Here is a 21,270-nt window from a genome sequence, read left to right on the forward strand (position 1 = left end):
TAAAATATCCAAATTAGTTTTGATGTACTATCAGCAATTTTAAATATATGGTTGTGAATAAGGTTGCCAGGTGAAAAAAGACATTAAAAAAGGGAAAAAAATTTGCGTAAAACAGGTGCATTTTTATTGCCAACGTTGAAAAATGTTTTACAGTAATTTATATTCTTCTCTATGGGAAAAAAAAAACTTTTCTAACCTCACGGGAATTCAATCCATTTAGTTATAACTTATGTTATAGTTGAGTTTATTAGTTTCTTAGATATATTTAAGTAAATTCATTTATTAAATAATTCTATAATAGTTTTTTTATCATGCGTACACAAACGCGTACGAACCCTTAAACATGCAAAACTACCCTCAAACGTATACAAACGCTTACGTATAGTCTTCTTAAACTAAATTGAGACTTAAGTTATTTAGCTATAAAAAGTTGTATAAATAAATATTAATGTGCTTGCAAAATTATGAATAAAATTTTTTTACTTTTTATATATCTTTTATGGGTTTTTTATTTTTTTTTTAGTTTTGTTTATTAACTTCTCATACAAAATCTGTCGTTATCAATAAACAAATTTGTTTTCTGCTCCGATCAATTTAAAAAAAAAGGTTTGCTATTAAAGATTAAGTTTTCTTTGTTTTTAATTTTATCTGACATTTTTTTTTTCATTTAAAAGCAGGGCAAGTATCCAACATAATTGAATAGTAATTGTAAATTTTGCAATTAAACTTTTTACATAATCTTTAAAAAAAAAGGTAAAGCAGTTTTAAAAAAAATTAATAATTCTATTATCTTACCGCTTATAGAGTAATTTAAATGTTAAAAAATGATTAAAAGTCGTTTAACCGAAATCATTTACGACGTACATATAACCTTTATATATGTATATATATGTATATATATATATATATATATATATATATATATATATATATATATATATATATATATATATATATATGCAGATTTACTTTTATTTCAAAATTGCATTATGACAATATCTCTTTAATTTTGATTTAAAGAATTTATTTACCGTTTTATTAAGTTATTCTGTTTTATAAAATTATCAAAGTTTGTCTTTTGTTAAGAATTTATGTTAAAAATTGGCAGATTAGTCTACCATAGTAACCGAAGTGGTTAGCTCTTTGCGCTTTCGAAGTACAACGCGTGGGTTCAAATCCTGTAGCTTTGCACATTTGTTATTATTTTCATAAATCTACTCCAATTTTCTAAAATACAAAATAAAACATTTTTTAAGTTCTTTTGATGTTATAAGCATAGCATATATAAGAAGAGAGTTTTTAAAAAAGCCTTAAGTTTCTATAAGCAACAAGATAGCAGTAGAAATATTTTGCGCTCATGTCAAATGATGAACTTCATGTATTAATGTAAACAAGAATTATACCAACAAATAAAACTTTTTTATTCTAAATTGCTTTATTTTCTCTTAAACCTTTATAATCTATACATTGCATATGTTTTGAAAGAAGTGAAGCAATTTTAAATTATTTTTATTCAAGCGCTTTTGACAGAACACAAACAGTTTGTTATTACACCATGACTTAAGGATGGGTTAAAAGTTGCCTAAAATTGTTTAACTTCTTAAAAGCCTTCTTTTCTTTTTTTTCCTTTTTTTTTCTTATCATAAAAATGCTTATTGCTAGGCTCGTACCATCTGTTAAGTTTTTTAAAGGAACAACTTTTTCTGCCCTGTCTTTTTTTGTCTTTTTTATTAAAAAAACAGTTACGTAGTTAAACAGAGAATACTTTGTTAAACAGTGCTGCTTTTAAATATGTCGGAACACGTACAATACAACATCAAAAATGATGAGATTTTACATGAAAGATTAAGAGATTACATTAGAAAAAAATGAAAATAATCCTAGAAAAAAAGAACTATATGATAAAAACGTTATAAAGTTTTTCTTCTAAGAACACTACCTTATATAGAAATGTCTTGAAAACAGCGTTTTTTAATTAAAAATATAATTGATTATCTTAAAAGCATAATCCACAGACGACTATAAATTTAATGCTTAATTTTGTTTTTAAAAAAGAATGTCTGTTAAAAGGTGTATCCAAATTTGGTTTTTATTACAAGTCTCTTTTAATGGTAAAATATTTTTCATCTTAATATGATATTTTCAATCAAAAATTATGAAAAATTTTATTCACTTTATTTTGCCGATCATAGAATAATTTATAAATCAGAAGTAAATAATTCATAATGGCGCAGTTCTATAGTTTCAGCTCCAAGTAATATTTTGCACGATCTGCCTTTCTAGATTATAGTTTTTCTATATTTCTAAATTATAGTATTTCTGAGAGTTAGTATTTAGAAAAAGATTATACATAGTATCTAGTATTAAAGTGATATAGTAATTTAGTATTATTGTATTTTTGTTCCTAATACAGTGTTTAGAAATAGATACATGCATAGAAATGATTATACATTTTTATTTATTTATTTTTATATATTTTTTATTTCTATAATGTTTAACGTTAACTTAAGTTTTTATTCGAACATATTTTTTTATTTAAACATACAGTTGTTGCATGTTTAAATAAAAAAAGTGTTGTTATTTATAAGATTTAGCATTATATTGAAAAAGGGTTTACGTACTTAATCAAATGAGCTAACTTTGGTTTTTTTTAAATTAGAGAAATTTTTTTACTTGTACATACTTATTCACTAGCAATTTCACAAAGTTTTAAATTTTTTTTTAGAAAAGAAATTAAAAACCATCTCTGAAAATGGTAAAACCAAAAAAGTTAGTTGCAAAATTGGTCCCTTGTGTTAACGATGAATTACGGTGACCCGAAAGTAGAGATTTAGCCGTAATTTTTGATAAATTAATTACGACACCCGCAGGCATTCTGCAAACTCTACATGTAGTTATGTTCTTGCTTTTTTTAAATAAAAATGTTTTGCAAAAGAATTTCGACGGTTCAGACATTGTTTTATAGCACTACTCTGCTCGCAATTTACGTGCGTCTTTTACATTATCCCTCGCAAATTATGTACGCCTAGAGTGGTTTCGTACAGGCGACCTTTTTTACATAATTGCCATTCAAAATTTAAAATGGTTTTTAAAAAATAAACTTCTTCTTTTGTCTTTCAGCAAGTAACTAAGTAGTTAAAAAATATTCATATTTTAACTTTTAAGTTATTCTATTAGCTGCAAGATAAAAGAAGTGGTTAAATTTTAAGAAACCATTTTAAATTTTAATTGATGATTATATAAAAAAGTTTGTTACAAAAGTTTGAATAACAATTATTTTGGATATGCGCGATTTTTACACTCAGATAAAATTAAATCAAGATAACTTAATCTTAATTAAGCTAAATTTTGCATTGAAATATATAGTGACAGAAAACACTTTCGTTTACATTTAACAACAAATTTGTTTTTATATGCACTGTTACGGAAAATGTGTTCATGTTAAAGAAAAAAGGAGTAGACGCGTGATATTATATGAACACCGATTAGTTGTTGCCGTAAGGTTTTTTATGCCAAAAAATGTCTTCTTGATACATTAACACCTTGTAGGTGTTGCGTTTATAAGCTGTTCATGCAAATAAAGGTGTTCACGTTACATCAATACCCTAATGTTTGAATAACGAGTTTGTGACACAAATAATTAAATATTCAAGAATAAAGACGATCTTCTTAAACTTTTTGTTTACTCATGATAGGCATGTTTTTAATAGGATTTAAAAAAAAAAAAAAACTATATTAAATAAAGTTCCTTTTTCCTTTACTTAAAACTATGCTGACATCCAACATCTCAATAGAAACAGCTCTTTCTCTCAATTTGTATTAGTCGTAAGCTCAATCTATTGTGGCTTTCCGTTTATTTTACTTAAATAAACAAAGTTGTACATATTAATAGTAATAGTAATATATTTAAATAAGTCCTCTTAGATAAAATAACAAATAATTAAAAAACAAACAAATAAAACCAACATATTATTAAAAAATTTATGGTTTGTGAAATATAAACTTTAAGTAAAAAAAAAGCAATTGTATTTCATAGCAAGCAAGTTGATATCAAATTTGAGAGAAAGGGAAAAAAGATTGTTTTCATTTAATTTAAGTTTTCATCTATGACAAATAGTATCTAAAAAGCCAATATTTGTAGCTGCTAAAGCACGAATTAATTAATAAACGTGCAGCTAATCTTCAGTAAAAGATGTACTGTGTGCAGCTGTAGAAAAAAAATACTTGTCAATTCTAATCTTAAATGCGTTAACTGACGGAACCTTTTTGCATGCTGAGGGCAAGATACCCAGGTCTCTCTCGATTGTCGCCTCCAGAGTAAGTGATGTATTTCCATCATTCATTACGTATTCATGATTACTATTTCCATAACCAAGGTGCATAACTTTACATTTTGAAACATTTAACTCGATTAGCCATTCCTTTGACCATTCTGTGACAATGTTTAAATCGTTTTGGAGGATTAGGCGATCAGCATCGTGAAAATTAGGTCTTATTTCTTGTAACAGTTTAGTGTCGTCAGCATAGATTTTATGAACTGATTTTAACTTATCCGTTAAGTCGTTTATATAAATGATAAATAATGTTGGACCAGTACAGACCCTTGAGAAACTCCGCTTAAAACATCGGTCCAGTCGCTAGAGTGTTGACCTAAAACAGTTCGCTGTTTTTTACTAATCAAAAATGACTCAATCCATTTTAGAACATTGCCATTAATCCCATATGCTTATAATTTATGAAGTAGTCTACGGTGAGAAACTTTATCAAACGCTTTTGCGAAGTCCAAAAATGCAATATCGACAAAATTTCTTTTACTTAACGCTTTCGTGATGTAGTCGACACTCTCCAATAAGTTAAACGTGCATCCTATTTTGGACATGAATCCAAGTTGATTATGTGAGATGCAGTTCGTTTTTTCAATATATTTAGTTATTTGTTCCCTGATAATCTTTTCCACTACTTTACATGGAGCTGATGTGATAGACACTAGTCTGTAATTAGCGGCATCAAGACGACTTCCTTTTTTAAACAACGGTAGGTTTCCAAGCTGTAGGTGTTGAGCCTTTGAACAGTGCTTTATTGTAAAGTAAAGTGAGTGGGTAAGTCATTTGAGCTGCGCATTCTTTAAGTACCTTTGGACTAATGTTATCAGCACCAATAGATTTATTCGGGTTCAAACCTTTCAAATAAGCTAGTGTCGCTTCAAAATTGCCTAAGTCCTCTTGATAATGCCTTCTCTCAAAAATAGGTAACTGACTACTTTTACTATCATCAACAAAAACTGATTTGAAGTGTTCGTTAAATCTGTTTGCGATATGTATTCCCTCTGTTAACGTTTCACCTTTTGCATCAGATATAGCTCTAATAGATACATGAACATTCTGTTGCATCTTAGCATAAGCGTACACCCTTTTAGGATTACTTTTATCTGGTGCTAGTTGTGCTTCAAATACTCAAACACGACGTTTACATGCTTTCTGCACTTGGCTTTTTAGTTTCTTATATTCACGAATCAGTGTCGCTGATCGCCAATTAGTCGCATATAAATAATTGCCCAGTTGTTTTTTTTGCTTTATCATAGCCAGTACCTCCTTATTCATCCACGGCGCATTACAAGTGGTATGGACTTTTTTTTAACGGAATAAATTGCTTGCTGAGTTTATCATATTTATTGCAGAAAAGTTCATAGCACTCATTAGTGTTTTTATTTTCAAATAATTGCTTCCAGTTAGTTTCCATAATCTTTTTACCGAAATTTGTATAGTCACTTTTATTAAAGTCATTTTTTTTGTTTAAGAAAGTAGTCTCATTTTTAGAAAGGACGACATAATCCTAGCTCAATATGCGATGACCTTGCGACGAATTACCTAACGGCAGAGAGCTAGATAAGTTGATTACTCTAGTTGATAAGTCTGTAATAATTAAATCCAAAATGTTTTTTGCTTTACCATTAGATGCTTCGAATGTTGAGAAATCGACTAATTGTTCTAGGTTATGATTAGCCAAAGTATTAAGAAAAACACTTGCTGCACTATATTGAGCACTTAATAATTCGATCCTGTCATCATTGTGCCATTTGATATCCGGAAAGTTGTATATGAGTTAAGACAAAAAAAGATATAAAAATAAATAAGATATAAAAAACTTTGTACCAATTGCAATAAAGCATGTAATATTTTGAATAATATAAAATAAAGATACAAAAAAAAAAAATTGTTTTTAAGAAAAAAAATAAACAATAAAAATTAATATAAATAAACATTATTTATAATTGTAAATAATTTATAAATAAACAATATTATAATTTATAATTATTAATTAACATAAACAAACATCCTCTATTTATTACTTTACTAATTAATTATTAATATATCAATTCTTAAACTGTTACAAGGAGGAAATCCTTGGAGTTTATTTTTAATGTTTTCAAAATGAACTTTTAATTCTTCTTTTTTTATTGTTCTAGTTAGAAAAAATACACGTTTTTTTATGTTTGATGCAATTTTATGGGTTAACCAAAACATGATTTGAAACCAATCATCGCCAGTTATATTGTTTAAAAAAATTGTACTGTATACTGCATGCTTTTGGAATTTTAAATAAGCAGCAACTAACATTTTTACATCAAGTTAATCAAATAAAAATTTTCAATTACACATAACCATTATTCTAGAAGAAAATAAATGCTCCTAATCATTAGTGAGTTGGTTTACGCACCAATGCACTATTTATGCTTTGAATGCATTTTAATGTGGATACTACTTTTTGATATTTTAAACCTTTTTAAAGTTTGAAGATCAGGGTTTCTTTCATAAATTGCTTCCATACACTCTTTCAAAGTAATGGCGTTAGAAAAAGTATTATATATACATTTTCCAATACAAAGTTTTTTATATTTACGAATTGTTAACTTAGAGCTAACATCAAAAAGTAAATATAAGTAACGCAAACAAATTCTGCAAGTTGTACTTGTGAAAATGAATGTGCAGTTTATTAACTTACTTCAAAGTTTATTAAACTATAATTTATAGTTGGCAGTCACATAATTATTAAATTAGTAAATTATTGACACTAATTAACTTATCTTTATAGCTCATAAAAATATAAAGTTTCATAAATTTGCAAAAACAACAAACAAAAAAAAAACAATTCCGCTTAATAATAAATAATCTTTATTATTACAAAATAAGTTTTTCAAATTAAAATGTTTTTAAAAAACCATCTAGGTAGAATAAATAATGACTTGGCCAATTTGAGATGACTATTAACTCATTATACTCATCAATAATAGTTATAATATTATAAATGAGTATAAATACTACTATTATTTACGTGATCAATGTTACCCCAGCAGATTACGAACTTTCGGGGTAACTTTGACCACCCTGTATAAAAAAAATGAATGCTGTTATTTTTGCTCAAAAAAAATTTACGTCTTCTTTGAAATTTTTTTTCGCATTTAGCATCTTGTTACTCGACACCTATTTACGCCGAGACCTTTTCTTTACAACGCTAACACCTTTTTCTTAAACAGTTGGAATTTTTTTTGTCTTTAACACCTATTATAAGAACATGAACACCTACATATGTGCTCATGTTTATATTATAAATACCTTTGTACTTTAGCACCTTTTTTTTAAAACACGGACACCTTTTTCCGGAACAGTATACAAAGTTCTTAAACGAAGCATAATAAAAACAACCATAAATGTTTGCAAATGATTTACAAAATCATTGCGTACACCACAAATTGGTAAAGACACAGAAGCTTTACAACTGCGATTTTTTGGAGATTTATATTCTAACCTTTCGATGGTCTTACAACCGGTAAAGCTCTCACAATTTTTCTAGACATTGTAGGTGCAAATGCAAAATCTCTGGCAAACTTAAAAATGTTGTTCTGCTTTTTTCATAATCATCATTATCATCACTATCATTATTGTTCAGAAGCGATTCTAAGTGTGTGTGTGTAAAGAGGAGGAGGAGGAGTGCATTGGTGTAACGCTCCTCCTCCCCTAATGCACAGAGAAACGCCTCTGAATAATGATAATAGTGGAGGCGCACACACCCTTCTTTAGGGAGTACCCTCTACTCAAAGTAGTGTTACTACAAAGTTTTAAAGACTTTGGGGATTATGTACAAGATAAAGCATCTTTTTAATAAAAAATGTTTAAAAATTTTATACTATTCATTTATACATTGTTATATTAACTATTATAATATTGCCTGGGCATCATTCATCTTTCCTAAAAAATATTTATACAAAACAAAAGCAAGCAAGTCGATTAGTTCTGGGCGCAGACAGGTACGAAAGTGCTGAGCTGTTACTCAAGGAGATTATTGCTCTAAACCTGTATGAACTGAATATTTATCATAACTTTTTATTTATGTTTAAACTTTAAAATAAAATAATTCAAAAGTATTTTTATAAAAATTTTCTAATTAATCATAAATGTGAAGCAAGACACTCAATAAGTAATTACTAAATTCCACTAACATCACTAAAAAAGTCTGATTTCTCAATCACATGTCAGGGACCTCGCTTACGGAACTCTGTTCTTGACGAAAATATAAAAAAAAATAAAATCTACTGATATATATCTTTTATCTTTTTATTTAGTTTATATTACGTACGTGTTAAAAACCGATTTGTAATTTCCTTTTTTTTATGTAAAAGTATTTTTCTGTGTTGCAAAATTTATACCTTTTTTCAAACCTTTTTTAATTTTTAATTTTTTAATTTTTTTTATTTCTTTTTAAACTTTTTAGATTCACTCATTTTGTATAATATTAGAACTGGTAAAATTATATTTTTCTCTATTTCACGAAGGGGCTTGACGATATTACATTTAGTCTTCAACTTGCACCAGTCAGATTGTATTTATATATATCTATTAAATCTTAAGGATAATATCTTAAAATGTGAACAAATTGACGAAATAAACTTATTTATATAATAAAGTAATTGATTTTCAAGTTATGGTTGAATTTTTGAGGAATATAGTCTTAGTAGCCGGGTATTCTACACATTTTCAGTTTGCCTTAATAAAAGATAAAATAAGGTAACAGTTTTAATTGATAATCACGTAAGAAGAGCTAATTGTTACAAATATTTTCTCTTTACAAAAAGAATCCAAAAGTATGGTATATACACCCCATTTTCCAATAGCACTAAAGTCACAAAGTTTACTTTAGTACAAAAGAAAATGGGTCCTGTAAAAATATTATTAAATTGATATTATAGAGAGCAAGAGTCAATTAGCACTAATTCAATGAATTTGTTGCCATATAGCAACAGTGAACAATAAAGGTTTAAAAAAAAAATAAAAATTGATGCAAAAAGAAATAACTTTAACTTTATTTTATATTAGCGCTGTTTAGGAAATTTTGTTATATTACAATTGTTTGTAACGATATTGTAATAATTATTAATAATTTGAAATAAATTTGTTATATTGTAATAATTGACTTTTTTTCCTTAAAAGTGCAAATACTTGAAATTCTAAGTAAACCGATATTAACGGGTTTTTTTAATTTTATTGGGTATTTGGTTTCGCAACAAAGCTGCTAATAAGATAATAAACTTTTAATATAGTAAATAAATTAATAAAAGTATTTTATTTGTTACTTGCTAGCTTTTTAAAAAATAGAGCCATTTTTAGTTGCAAAGATGAAGTTAGAAAAATAAAAAATAATAACCAAAAAAAATTACCAAAAAAAAAACGCAAATACAAATTTAAGAAACAGCCCAGCCAGCATAACTAGGAAAAAAGTTATACGTTGTTTCTAGTTTAGGATGTCGAATGATGATTCTTGACTCATTGCATGAGTTTAGCTCGTATTACTGCTTTTATGACTAGGCAACTCATTATATTATCTCCATATGAGCGTACAGCTCTATAGCTCAGTTTTATAGTTGTGAAGCCGACTGGTAGTCAGGTTTCACAAACTCTATGGAAACTCTCAGAGAGGCTGATTCCATCAAAAGCTGTAAAGTATCACAGTACTAACAGTGCCATGTTGCGCATGGGTGGCGTCTCTGTTTGTACTTTTGGTGTGCATTGTCGAGGCCACATTTGAAGCTCTTTGTTACGGCTAAGCGTTTAACAAAAGCAATGAGGATTTTGCTTGGACCACTAGATAGTGTACTGAGTACTACCTGCGCTTCGAGTCTTTTAACCAATTTAAAAAAAATTCTACCATCAAAATCTATAAAACATAAAATACTATCGTTATCAGCAATTTCTGTAAATCTGTCATTCGCTAATATTCGTGGTCTTCGAACCAATTTTTTTTCTGTTGAGTCTTTTTTCTATATCGCTCTCTTTTATCTCAAGACTACATTATTTTTAATGTAATTTTTGATGTAGCTTTATCTTTTATCAAAAATCGCTCTTGATGACTTTAACGTTTATCAATCACGGTTTGGTTCTAGTGTCAGTGACTATGCAGGCGTTTAGTCCCACAACTTTAACCTTCTCAATCTTCAACACAAATACTCAATTTTCCAACTCTCTTTCCAGACAAGCCAAATCAATTACCTTCTCTAACCGACTTGAATCTTGTTTCTGATTCTAGTTAGTACTCATTTTCTTCACATTCATTCTTAGGTGCATGTGTCTCATTCTTCTTTATCATCAGAATCCCCTTATCATTGTACCTATTATAGCTACCTATTAAAGCTGACTGGGACTTTTTTCGTGATTGTCTTTGTGATGGCCCTTGTGTGCTACTTTTGAGATGAAATTGATGAAAAGTTCTTCTACAAACGTTTTATCAATCTTATCTCTTGATTTCACTAATCACATCCTACCTAATATAGCCAACAAACTCAATTGCTTTACATTATTATCACTTCAGCTTCTGTTTCAAAATTGATTTCCTAATCAATTTTGAAACAAAAGCTTCGAATTTTCTACAAATTGTGGTTCAAACAACTTAAATGTTATAGTCTTGCTGTTGTCTATACTTTCAAAACTAATTAACAAATGCAAACCGGACATTTGTTTTCCAGTCTCCTTGAAAGCGACATTTGTTATCCCTTTAGTCTTTTTAGTATTATAAGCAAGGTTTACAAGTCTTTAATTAACAAACAATTAGTCTATCATATTGAATCTACTAATTTACTTTTTGATCATTAATATATATTTTAATCTTCTAGTTCTACGGCTGATCTTTTAATGGTAATAACTGATAGGTTTTATCAGGAATTAGAAATATGTGAAGAGGCTAAGACATGCAGGTCTTTTTTTTTTTTTTTTTTGTTCTTTTATCTTTACAATGTTGTGATTCTATATAACTATAACAAATATCTATATAACTGATACAAATTAACTATATATTCTTATATAACTGATACAAATTTACAATTTTACAATAAAATATATGATGGTAAGAGAAAAAATAAAATCTCACAACTTTATAGAATACAAAAAATATAACTGCAGGGTATCATTATTATTAAAAGAACGCGGGAAACTTGCAGAAGACCAGATGGTTGTCATCAAGAAACCGCTTGTACTAGTAATATTTTTTGTATTTTTGTTTTTACATGTTTCTATTTTCACAAAATATAATGGTAGTTCATTTTATATTGGATTCACATATAATAAAATGTAAGATAAAAAATAATTGATAAATGCTAGATTTTGCACACATAAATATATGATTAGGCATAAATAAAATTATTTTTGGTTTATATATTTTTTATATTAATATTTGTTATTGAAGTTTTTTGGGATTTTCGTTTTAACGTTAATTTTGGCTCTAGTTTCAGTTTTAGTTTAGTGTAAGTTCATATAATTGTTTATATTTAAAACGAATTTTTTTAGTAAGATTTTCAAACAATTTAGGTTATCTAATTTTGTAATTATGGCATTTCTGGATATCAGTTTATTATAGAGATAGGAACCGCGATATGAAATTGTGAAACGCGATAGTTTTGTTTTTCTAAACGGTATATTAAAGTTTCCTACTTCTCGAGTGTCATATTTATTTCTATTGATTTTAAAGAAATCATTTGAGAAATGTGATGGGACAAGCCCTCAGTTTATATTTCAGCATAAACAATAAGTTATGATAAATGTTTATTCTATAGACGTTTAGTGCATTAAGCAGTTTTAACAAAGGTTCAGCATGAGTGAATTTGTCTTTTTTATAGACAATTCTAACGGCATGTTTTTGACGTCGATAAAGTGATTTCAAATTGGATTTATTGGTACTTGCCCATGCTATATTACCATATGTATAATAGGTCTGTATAAATGAGAAATAAAGATGTTTTAGATTTTTTTGGGATAACATTGGTCTAGCTTTGTATAGCACGCCAATGTTTTTGGTTATTTTTGTATTTAAATAGTCAATGTGTGCTTTCCATGAAATATTTTTGTCAATTAGTAAACCTAGAAATTTTGTTATTGAGGTTCTTTCAATATTTTTGTTTTCTATTTTTAGCAATGGTAATATATTAGGTTTTTTTTTTCTTTTTTGGTTGGGATGGGATGGGGAATAAAAGGTAATTGGTTTTTTCTGTGTTTAAAGATAATTTATTAGATTTTAGCCACATATTAAGTTTTTCAAGTTCGATATTCGTTGTTTCAAAGAGTTCTTCAATAGATCTAGTAATAATAAAATAAATTAGTATCATCTGCAAACATTATTACATCAAGTTTGTTTAAGACTTTCGGAAGATCGTTAATGTATATTAAGAACAATAAGGGAGCTAGAATGGAACCTTGGGGAACGCCACATTTAATCTTAAGCAATTTTGAACAGATATTTTCATCAGTATTAACACATTGCTGTCTGTTTAGCAAAAAAATTTTAAACCAGAGTAATGCAACATTTTTTACGCCATATTTTTCCAATTTTTTGAGCAGGGTAGCATGATCAACAGTATCGAATGCTTTCGATAAATCTATAAAGATTCCAAAAACAAATTCTTTATTAACAAATGAGTAGTTGATACTATTTACAAGATCTACGATTGCATGTTCGGTTGCATGTTACTTTTGAAAGCCGAATTGTTTTGTATTTAAGATATTGCTGTTTGTTATATATTAGTATAATTTATTATAAATTATTCGTTCGAGGAGTTTTGAGAATACAGGAAGAATTAAGATTGGTCTAAAATTGTTTAGTAAGTATGGTTCTCCAGTTTTATATATTGGTACAATTTTTGCAATTTTCAATTTCTCTGGAACGGTTCTTGTTGTAATTGAAGATTTAAATATTTCGAAGAGGGGTTTCTTTATTATCGAAAAGATACTCATTACAATATTGCTACAAATTTCATCAATTCCTGGTGCTTTGTTGATTTTTAAAGAGTTTTTTGCATTTTCGAGTTCTTCATAGCTTAATCCGTTGAAAGTTAGTTCGCTATTAAGATCAGTAAAATAATTTTCAAAGGAGTCATTTGCGGTTTGAATTTTAGACGCCATGTTAGGGCCAATATTTGCAAAGAAATTGTTGAATTGTTCGGCAATAGAGTTCTTATCGTTGTGTTCTATTTCATTTATAATAATTCTATCTGGTAAGCTGTTTGTTTTTATATACTTTTTTCCGATTATTTCTTTCATGATGTTCCATGTTTTTTTGGTATCTCCATTTGTTTTTTGAAGTAATTCAGAATAATAAACTTTTTTAGAATGTTTTCTGATTTTTTCGAAAAGATTTTTATATTGTTTATAAGTAGATAGGTTTTCTTCATTTCTGTTTTTCAAATATTTAACATATAGTCTCTTAGTTTTTGAAAATTTTTTGATTCCGCTGGTGATCCATGGACAGCTCAAATGTTTTACTTTTATTTCTTTTTCTTTGATTGGAAAATGATTATTATAGTGTTTTAGAAAAATATCTGTGAAAGTATTATATGCAGAGTTTGTGTTCCCAAGGTTACATTCTTGATACACTTTAACCCAATCTACTGCCGATAGTGTGTCTTTAAAACATTTAATAGAATTTTTATTTATTTTTCTTTTATAAATTTTTTTTTTCGAGTTATTATTTATTTTTGTATCATGTTTTATTGTAAAGTAAATTGGAAAATGATCTGTTATATCAATTTTTATTATTCCTGCTTTTAAGGAGGTATCTAGAAATGAGTTTGTTAGTATGTTATCTATAGCAGAAATAGTATTCGAGGTTACCCGTGTGGGTTTATTAATAATTGGTAAAATACAATGTTGAAACATGTTATCAAAAAATAATTTAGTGATCGGACACTCTTTGTATTTTAAACAATCTATGTTTAAGTCCCCGATACAGAACAACTTTTTTTGCTCTTTATTGATTTTAAGAAAAATTTCTTCTAGATAATTAGAACATTTTTTAATATTACCTTCAGGTGGCCTATAACAGGTAGAGACTATAAAATTTTTAAATTTGGAGTTGATGATCTCTATTTTAAAGACCTCACTATCGGGGTTAGAAATGGAGTGATCTTTTCTCACTTTTATCACTTGATCATTTCGAACATAAGTTGCGATCCCTCCTCCTTTTTTGTATGCTTTCCTTTCAGAAGATAATAATTTATAATTTGGAATTTGAAAGTTAGAGTTATTTTGGATTGATTCATCAGAACACCAAGTTTCTGTTCGGCAAATCGTACTGAATGAATAATTGCAATCAATTAGGAAATGTTTAAGTTTGTCAAAATTTTTATTTATGCTTCTTATATTTATGTGCATTACCGTAAAATTATTTTTATAAGCTTCAAGTTCAGTTTTGAAAGTTTCTGTTTCAAAATATCGAGAGTTAAAATTATACATTTGAAAAATTTGCGTATCAGCGTCATTGAGTATATTATTCGCGGTTTCAAAGACATTAAAGCGCATCGTTTCAAAATCTATTGTTTTATTTTTTATTGCCATTATTTTAGAATGTAAAATTTAGAACGCGTTTACTCAGTAATAAAACAAAAGTGTGTTGCGCTATTTTTAAAAAGCTCGTGTAAATATTTTATCGCATTTTAAAATGGCGTATTTACCTTCGCTTCTTAGTTTTTTAACTTCTTCCCAGAGCTTTCTTCGATGATATATTGTTTCTTGAGCGAAGTCTTCATTTATGTATATGCCAGTTCCTTTGAATATACTTTACAGCATTGAGAATTTTGTTTTTGTCTTGGAAGTTTAAAAGTTTTATAACTAATGTTCTTGGTTTGTTGTCTTTAAATTGTCCAATACGATGAGCTCGTTCAACCACTACTTCGCTTTATATTTTCAGTTTTGTTTTGAAAATTTCTTTAACAGCTTTTTCGCAGTCTTCCCAACTTTCGCCTAGTGTTTCTTGTATTCCATCTATTCTTAAGTTGTTTCTTCTCGATCGATTGTCTAGATCTATGGATTTTTTATATAATGAATAGATTTCTTTGTCGTAGTATTTCTTTATTTGTGATATTTTTTCTGAGATGTTGTTTTCTTGAAAATTTAGGCTGTCTTTAATGTCACGTAGGTCTTTTTCTATATTTGATATTTTACATTTGTTGTTATTAATGTCATTCTCTAGCATGTCTAATCTATCTGTGATAATTTTGAGATTTGCACTTATTATTGAGGTAAATGATTTTTCCTGGTCTTTTAATAAGCGTTCCGTTTCTTTGAGAATACTTTTTTTATGTTCTTCAAGCTTACTAGAAATCATTTTTTCGATGTTTTTCATCGTAATATCCATTTTTTTTATGTAAAAACTTTTCGCTATTAAATAATACGTCTTTCTTCCGCAAAAGCCAGAGCGCCAAAAAGTCTTCTTCATAAGCTCTTTCTTACGGTGTCTCAGATAACAATTTTAAAACTTTGAAGTCCTCCTTACTAATCGTAGTTTAAAAGTTGTACTTGTAGGACCACACTTGTCTTCATGTCCTGTAACTTCAGAGTTAATGTCACATCTAATGTGACATTGCTCGCAAACAACTTTAGTTTCTGGTTAATCGTTACCACAACAACATTTAACAATCATCGAAAACATTTTTTTTTTCTTTAAATTTTCACAACTACATATTAATTACAAATTTTTTACACTGCAATATTATAAAGAAACTGTACTTCCTAAACAAAAAAAAAATACATTTTACAATTTTTATATATTTGTATATGCATATGAAGCGAATTAAATTTTTTTTTTTTTTTTGTTTATTGTCTTTAATATGTATATGAATATGTACAGATTTGTAATTTTTTATTTGTTATTTTATATTTTAACTTTATCTTAAATTTCTTCTTTTTTTAACTTTAAGTTCTTTTTTTAACTTTAAGTTCTTTTTTAACCTTCTAAAATTTCTAACCAAATTTTTTTTTTTTTTTTTTTTAAACTTATTAATTTCACTCTTTTATGTAATATTGGAAGATGTAAAATTTAATTGTATTTTTTTTGTATTTCACAAAGGGGCTTGATGATAAGTCATTTTGACTTCTACTTGCCCCAGTCAGCTTGTAATTATATATATTTGTTTAAATTTATAGATAACATTGTAAAATGTGTAAAATGACGAAATAAATAGAAATTCTAATTCTATTCTTATTTTTATAAATTTCAAATCTGTCCTTGTTTGGAATACTGTTAACATATCTGAAGCGGAACTTCGAATAATGTTTTTTCTCTATTAGACAAGGTGAAAAAATGCATTCTAAACATAGTTGGACCTGCACTTACTGCCGACCTTTAACAATTGTCACATCATTGTAATGTTGCTCCTTGTTCTCTATAAATACGCTAAGGCGCACTGCTTTAAAGAGCTTGCGTAATATTTTCAAAAAAAAAAAATTAAGTATAGTACAGTAAAGTTCTAAACTAAAGAACACAGCCAAATCCCAAAAGCTGAGAAGACCATAATTTCCAACTTTCTAGTTTTTGTTTTAGGTACCCCAAAAGACCTAATGGTCTTGTCACAGAACACCGCAGAAGAGCATTTAAAATTTTAAGTTCGCGCCTTCTTCTCTATCAATGGCGTAAAATATGCTCAGCTCTTGCTTTGAACGAGGGATTTTTTGCTTCTAAGCCAATTTATGGTGAATTATTACTTTTTAATTTTATAACTCTTTTCTTTTTTCTTTTTATATTTAAACTTGTGGTTTTGTTCCTTTCTCAAATCTTTAACTCCAAATCCCAAATTTTAAGAAACAGGCCGCTGCGCAAAGAAAAAAATAGTTAGGAACTTGGATCTTCTTGCTTACGAAACAATAGGTCTTCTTGTACACTACCTTGTATATAAAATAAGATTTTATTTATTTATTGAAAATTTCAGTTAAAAGAATGTTATGTTTTTAATGTTCTTAAAATAGTTAAAAATTTTTTAATATTTTAAAATTAGCGCTGCATGTCAGTGATCGTTTAGAAACGATAGAAATCGTTTATCCAAAACGTCACCACAGAGAACGTTCACAAAACGATTTGGGCACAATAAATCAGGTAAGAACAATTGATTTTTAGTCATAATGTTACTACCTATCATTAATTGTAGCGACGCATTGCAACCTGAAAAAAAGTTTTCCTATTTTTTCAAAGTAAATGGTGGGTATAACTAATAAATAGGGGTGGATAATATAAATGTATTATGGGGTCGCCCATAAATTACGTCACCCAATTTTTGACCGTTTTCGACCTCCCCCCCCCACTCGTCACACACTCGTAACTGCACTAGCAAGTTTTGTATGAGTCGTCACAAAACCACTAACCCCCCCCCCCATAGTGCGTGACGTAATTTATGGACAGCCCCTAAGATAAATATTTTTGTTATTTTACATCAAAAATTTAACTGTTCTATAAAGCTAAATTATTATTGAAAAGTACGCTTGGTTTTTTCAAAAAATAATTTAATTTTGAAAATTTGAATCAAACTTACGTTTGATTCAAATTTTCAAAAATTCAAAAAAAGTTTGATTCAAATAATCAAAAATTCGAACAAAAACATGCTGTTTTATTACTTCAATAATATCAATCAATCAAATTTATCGACAGGTTCTAAGCCCAATATAATAAATATACAATGGGTAAAATAAAGTGGATTAGAATAAAACAAAGTCTAACGCACTGAAATATAAGCAAAACCCAAGAAAAAAAAAATATATATATATATTTATATATATATATATATATATATATATAAAGATAAGAAGTTAAAGTGTTATAATTATAACTCAGCTCTCCATTTAAACATCAGCGGAGACTGCAAGAAACTGTCTGGGTTAAGAAAAGCTTTTACTACGAGATTCTCATTATTCTGCAGCAGTAACAATTAGGAGTATTATAAAATAGTGTATCAAAGCAAACTCTATCAAAGGCTTTACTAATGTCAATAAAGGCCACAAGCATATTTGAGCCATGTGATAGGTAAAAATTTAAAATATCTTTCAAAATAAGAGCTGTCATAAAAGTGCTATGGTTTTTCTTAAATCCAAATTGGTTGGGAGTCCCAGTGAAACTTTTATTAATGCACGAGACAAAAATATGTTTCAAAATTTTGGAGAAAATTGTTACCAATGCAGTTGGACGATAATTAGAAGAATCGGAAATGTCACCATTCTTATCTTTAACAACAGGAGAAATAACAGAGTGTGAAGCTTTGTCATGGATTCATGCCAATAGGCATGAATCCATGACAAAGCATGGAGGAAAAACACAATGACAAAATATTAAAGTAATTTTAGCTAGCATAGAGATAATGCTCCAACTGAAGTCCAAAATAGTTACCTTCATTTCCACAGGATATATGATTTATGGTAGATTGGACTTCATCAAGAGTGACAAAATAGGCATCATATTAAAGAATATTACAGTGTTTAACTATAAGTTGTCATTTAAGTTGCATGTTGGCTTGACTGAGTTGAACAGGGTGGAATAGTTATTATACCACATGTGGCATACATTATCAGGACCATTTGTCGCTGTGAATACAAGTCACGGTAGACCAGAAACTGGTATAGCTCTTGTTTGCTAAGCTGTTAGCCAGCTTTTCTGCTTTTATAGTATCTTCTTTTTTTTTTTGCAGAAACGAATGGCATATTTATATAAGGCACTTCAATTTTTAACAAGATTGAAAATTGGGAGTCAACTTAATCTCTAAATCCTAATATTGTTATCAACTTAAAGATCTTTTTTATTATTATATGTGTAAACAGAGTATAATTCTTTATTCCTAAATTTATAAGCCATAATTAAAGCTTTATTTTAAAAAGTATATATATATATATATATATATATATATATATATATATATATATATATATATATATATAATTATATAATATTATGTATCATTTTCATTTTTCAGTTGTTTTTAAAATAAAAAGCTTCAATACTTATATATTTTATTAATTTTTTCCCTCAATAATTAACTCTAGGTTTTTTACTATTATGAAATCTAAAACTTTTTTTAGAATGGATTTCACGAGGACTATGTCACGTATGAAATCAAAGCAACAAAGGATCATCATTTTTTGGATTTAAAAAAAATTGAGTACGGTTTTTATACTGTGATTGCAATTAAACTGAATTTTTAATACAGTTTTTTAATTTCTTTAAATTTTTACTAATTTTTAGACAAACACATCAAAAGTATATTTGGCTTCGTTCTTTTGAAAATGGTAAAGAAGTTGCTGTTAAGGTTTGTTTATTTATGTTAACTTCATTCAGTGGCGTTTACTAATAAAAATATTTGATATAATTTTCTTTAATTGCTTAGAAAAAAATGAAAGAAAACAACTAAAATAACAACATCAAATATATTTTTACCAGAAATATAGATGTCTTACTTTGCTTGTTTCAGTGTACAAATACATATATTCTATGTTCTGGACTTTTACTCTTATATAACATGACTAAGTCAAGCAATAAAATATAAAAAAACAACAAAAAAACGAAACATTAAAAAGATTTACAACTAGGCAATATTATTAGATAATTATAAAAGTGTTGTTTCTATTTCTTTTGATGTTATGAGTGGTTTTTTAATTTAGTTTTAAAAATACTGCAAAAAGGGTGTTTTAAAATTTTTTAAAGTAAATTTAGGCTTGAGTTATTGTTGAGTTAGTAAAAGAGAGTTTACTGTAGAGTAATGAAGTTTTGACATTTTAGTGCACCTCTTCGAAAAAAAAACTTCAATTAATAGTTAGGCTCGCAACAAATTTTTAAAATCTTTTTACAACTTTTAAAGCAATAACTTAATAATCATGTCAATTTTATTTGCCTATTATATGTTTTATAAAAGGTTTTACATAAAGGCATTTCTTTACATAAAAATTAATTTTAAAAGGAAAAACCCAAACATGACGTTTATAAGTTGAGTTCGAGTTATTCAAAAGCTCTATATATTCATAGCTCATTTAAAGTTAGACATACCATTTAAAGCTTTGACAATGACTCCTTTTTTGGACAAAGTTTATTTGCAAAAGCAAAAACATATATAGCTGAATCATAGTACAAACTATGTATTTGAATTAATTTTATTGATGAAGTAGCTTCAAATATATTTATACACAATGTCACTTTATGATCCATAAGATATATCTAAATCTTTTTTATTAGAAAATTCTCCATTTCATTTTTTTTTGCATCTCTTAGCTTTTTAATGCTATATCAGAAATATCATCTAGAAAACATTTTTTCTGATCATTGTTATTTCATCAATCATGGTTTAAACCTCATAGTTTTAACAAATTACCTTTTTAAATTTTCTATTTCATAGCTAAAACCTCAGTTTTTTTGATAAAATTTTTATTATTTAAATAAAAATATATATTATTTAAGTAACAACATTTAGAATAAGATTTAAAAATCAATATTCAAGTCTCAGGCATTACTTGCCAAAAGGACTGTATTCACCCTATTTAAAGAACCTTTGGCTTAGACAAAATGCTGCAGATCTCTTATGCTTTTGACAATTTAATATAAAAAACGAACCTTTTTTTTTTTTTTTTTTTTTAAACATCTTTGCTTCCAACAAGGCTGCAAGCAGCCACTAATTAAAGTTGGAAGTTACTGTAAGAGAAAAGATGAAGATTGTAGAGCAAGATAACGATTGACGGACGATTTAAAAGATTGCAAATTATATGAATCAGGAAAGCAAGATGAAGGAAGCGAATTCCAAAGAGCTGATGTTCGAGGAAAAAAACTAGACGAATAAGCGTTTTTGGAGCACTTAGGAACAGTCACAGAAAAAGGATGACACTTAATTGAATGACGAGTAACACGAGAATGAATTTTAGTGGATGGCACAAGAGACGTTAGCTCTTTCGAGCAGTGCCCATTATAGTATTTGTAGAAAAGAGAAAGAGAAGC

At 27.7% G+C, this 21,270-nt stretch overlaps 1 protein-coding gene and 1 long non-coding RNA gene across 2 annotated transcripts; one reads left to right on the plus strand and one right to left on the minus strand.

Annotated features, from left to right (window-relative positions):
- Positions 1-13,058: 13,058 nt before the first annotated feature.
- LOC136075889 (uncharacterized) lies at positions 13,059-14,870 on the minus strand. Its single transcript, XM_065789331.1, has one exon. It carries the CDS (start codon positions 14,868-14,870, stop codon positions 13,059-13,061), a length of 1,812 nt encoding a protein of 603 aa, XP_065645403.1.
- Positions 14,871-17,299: 2,429 nt separating this feature from the next.
- LOC136076406 (uncharacterized) lies at positions 17,300-19,632 on the plus strand. The gene is made up of 3 exons (XR_010636244.1): positions 17,300-17,403; positions 19,371-19,450; positions 19,534-19,632. It is a non-coding gene; the product is annotated as an uncharacterized LOC136076406 (long non-coding RNA).
- The last annotated feature ends 1,638 nt before the right edge of the window (positions 19,633-21,270 follow it).

This window comes from Hydra vulgaris, chromosome 02 (assembly GCF_038396675.1).
Source record: "Hydra vulgaris chromosome 02, alternate assembly HydraT2T_AEP".
In the NCBI taxonomy this organism is placed as follows: domain Eukaryota; kingdom Metazoa; phylum Cnidaria; class Hydrozoa; order Anthoathecata; family Hydridae; genus Hydra; species Hydra vulgaris.

Excerpts from the sequence above, each read along its gene's own strand:
- LOC136075889 (XM_065789331.1), bottom strand. The coding sequence starts at position 14,870 with ATGGCAATAAAAAATAAAACAATAGATTTTGAAACGATGCGCTTTAAT.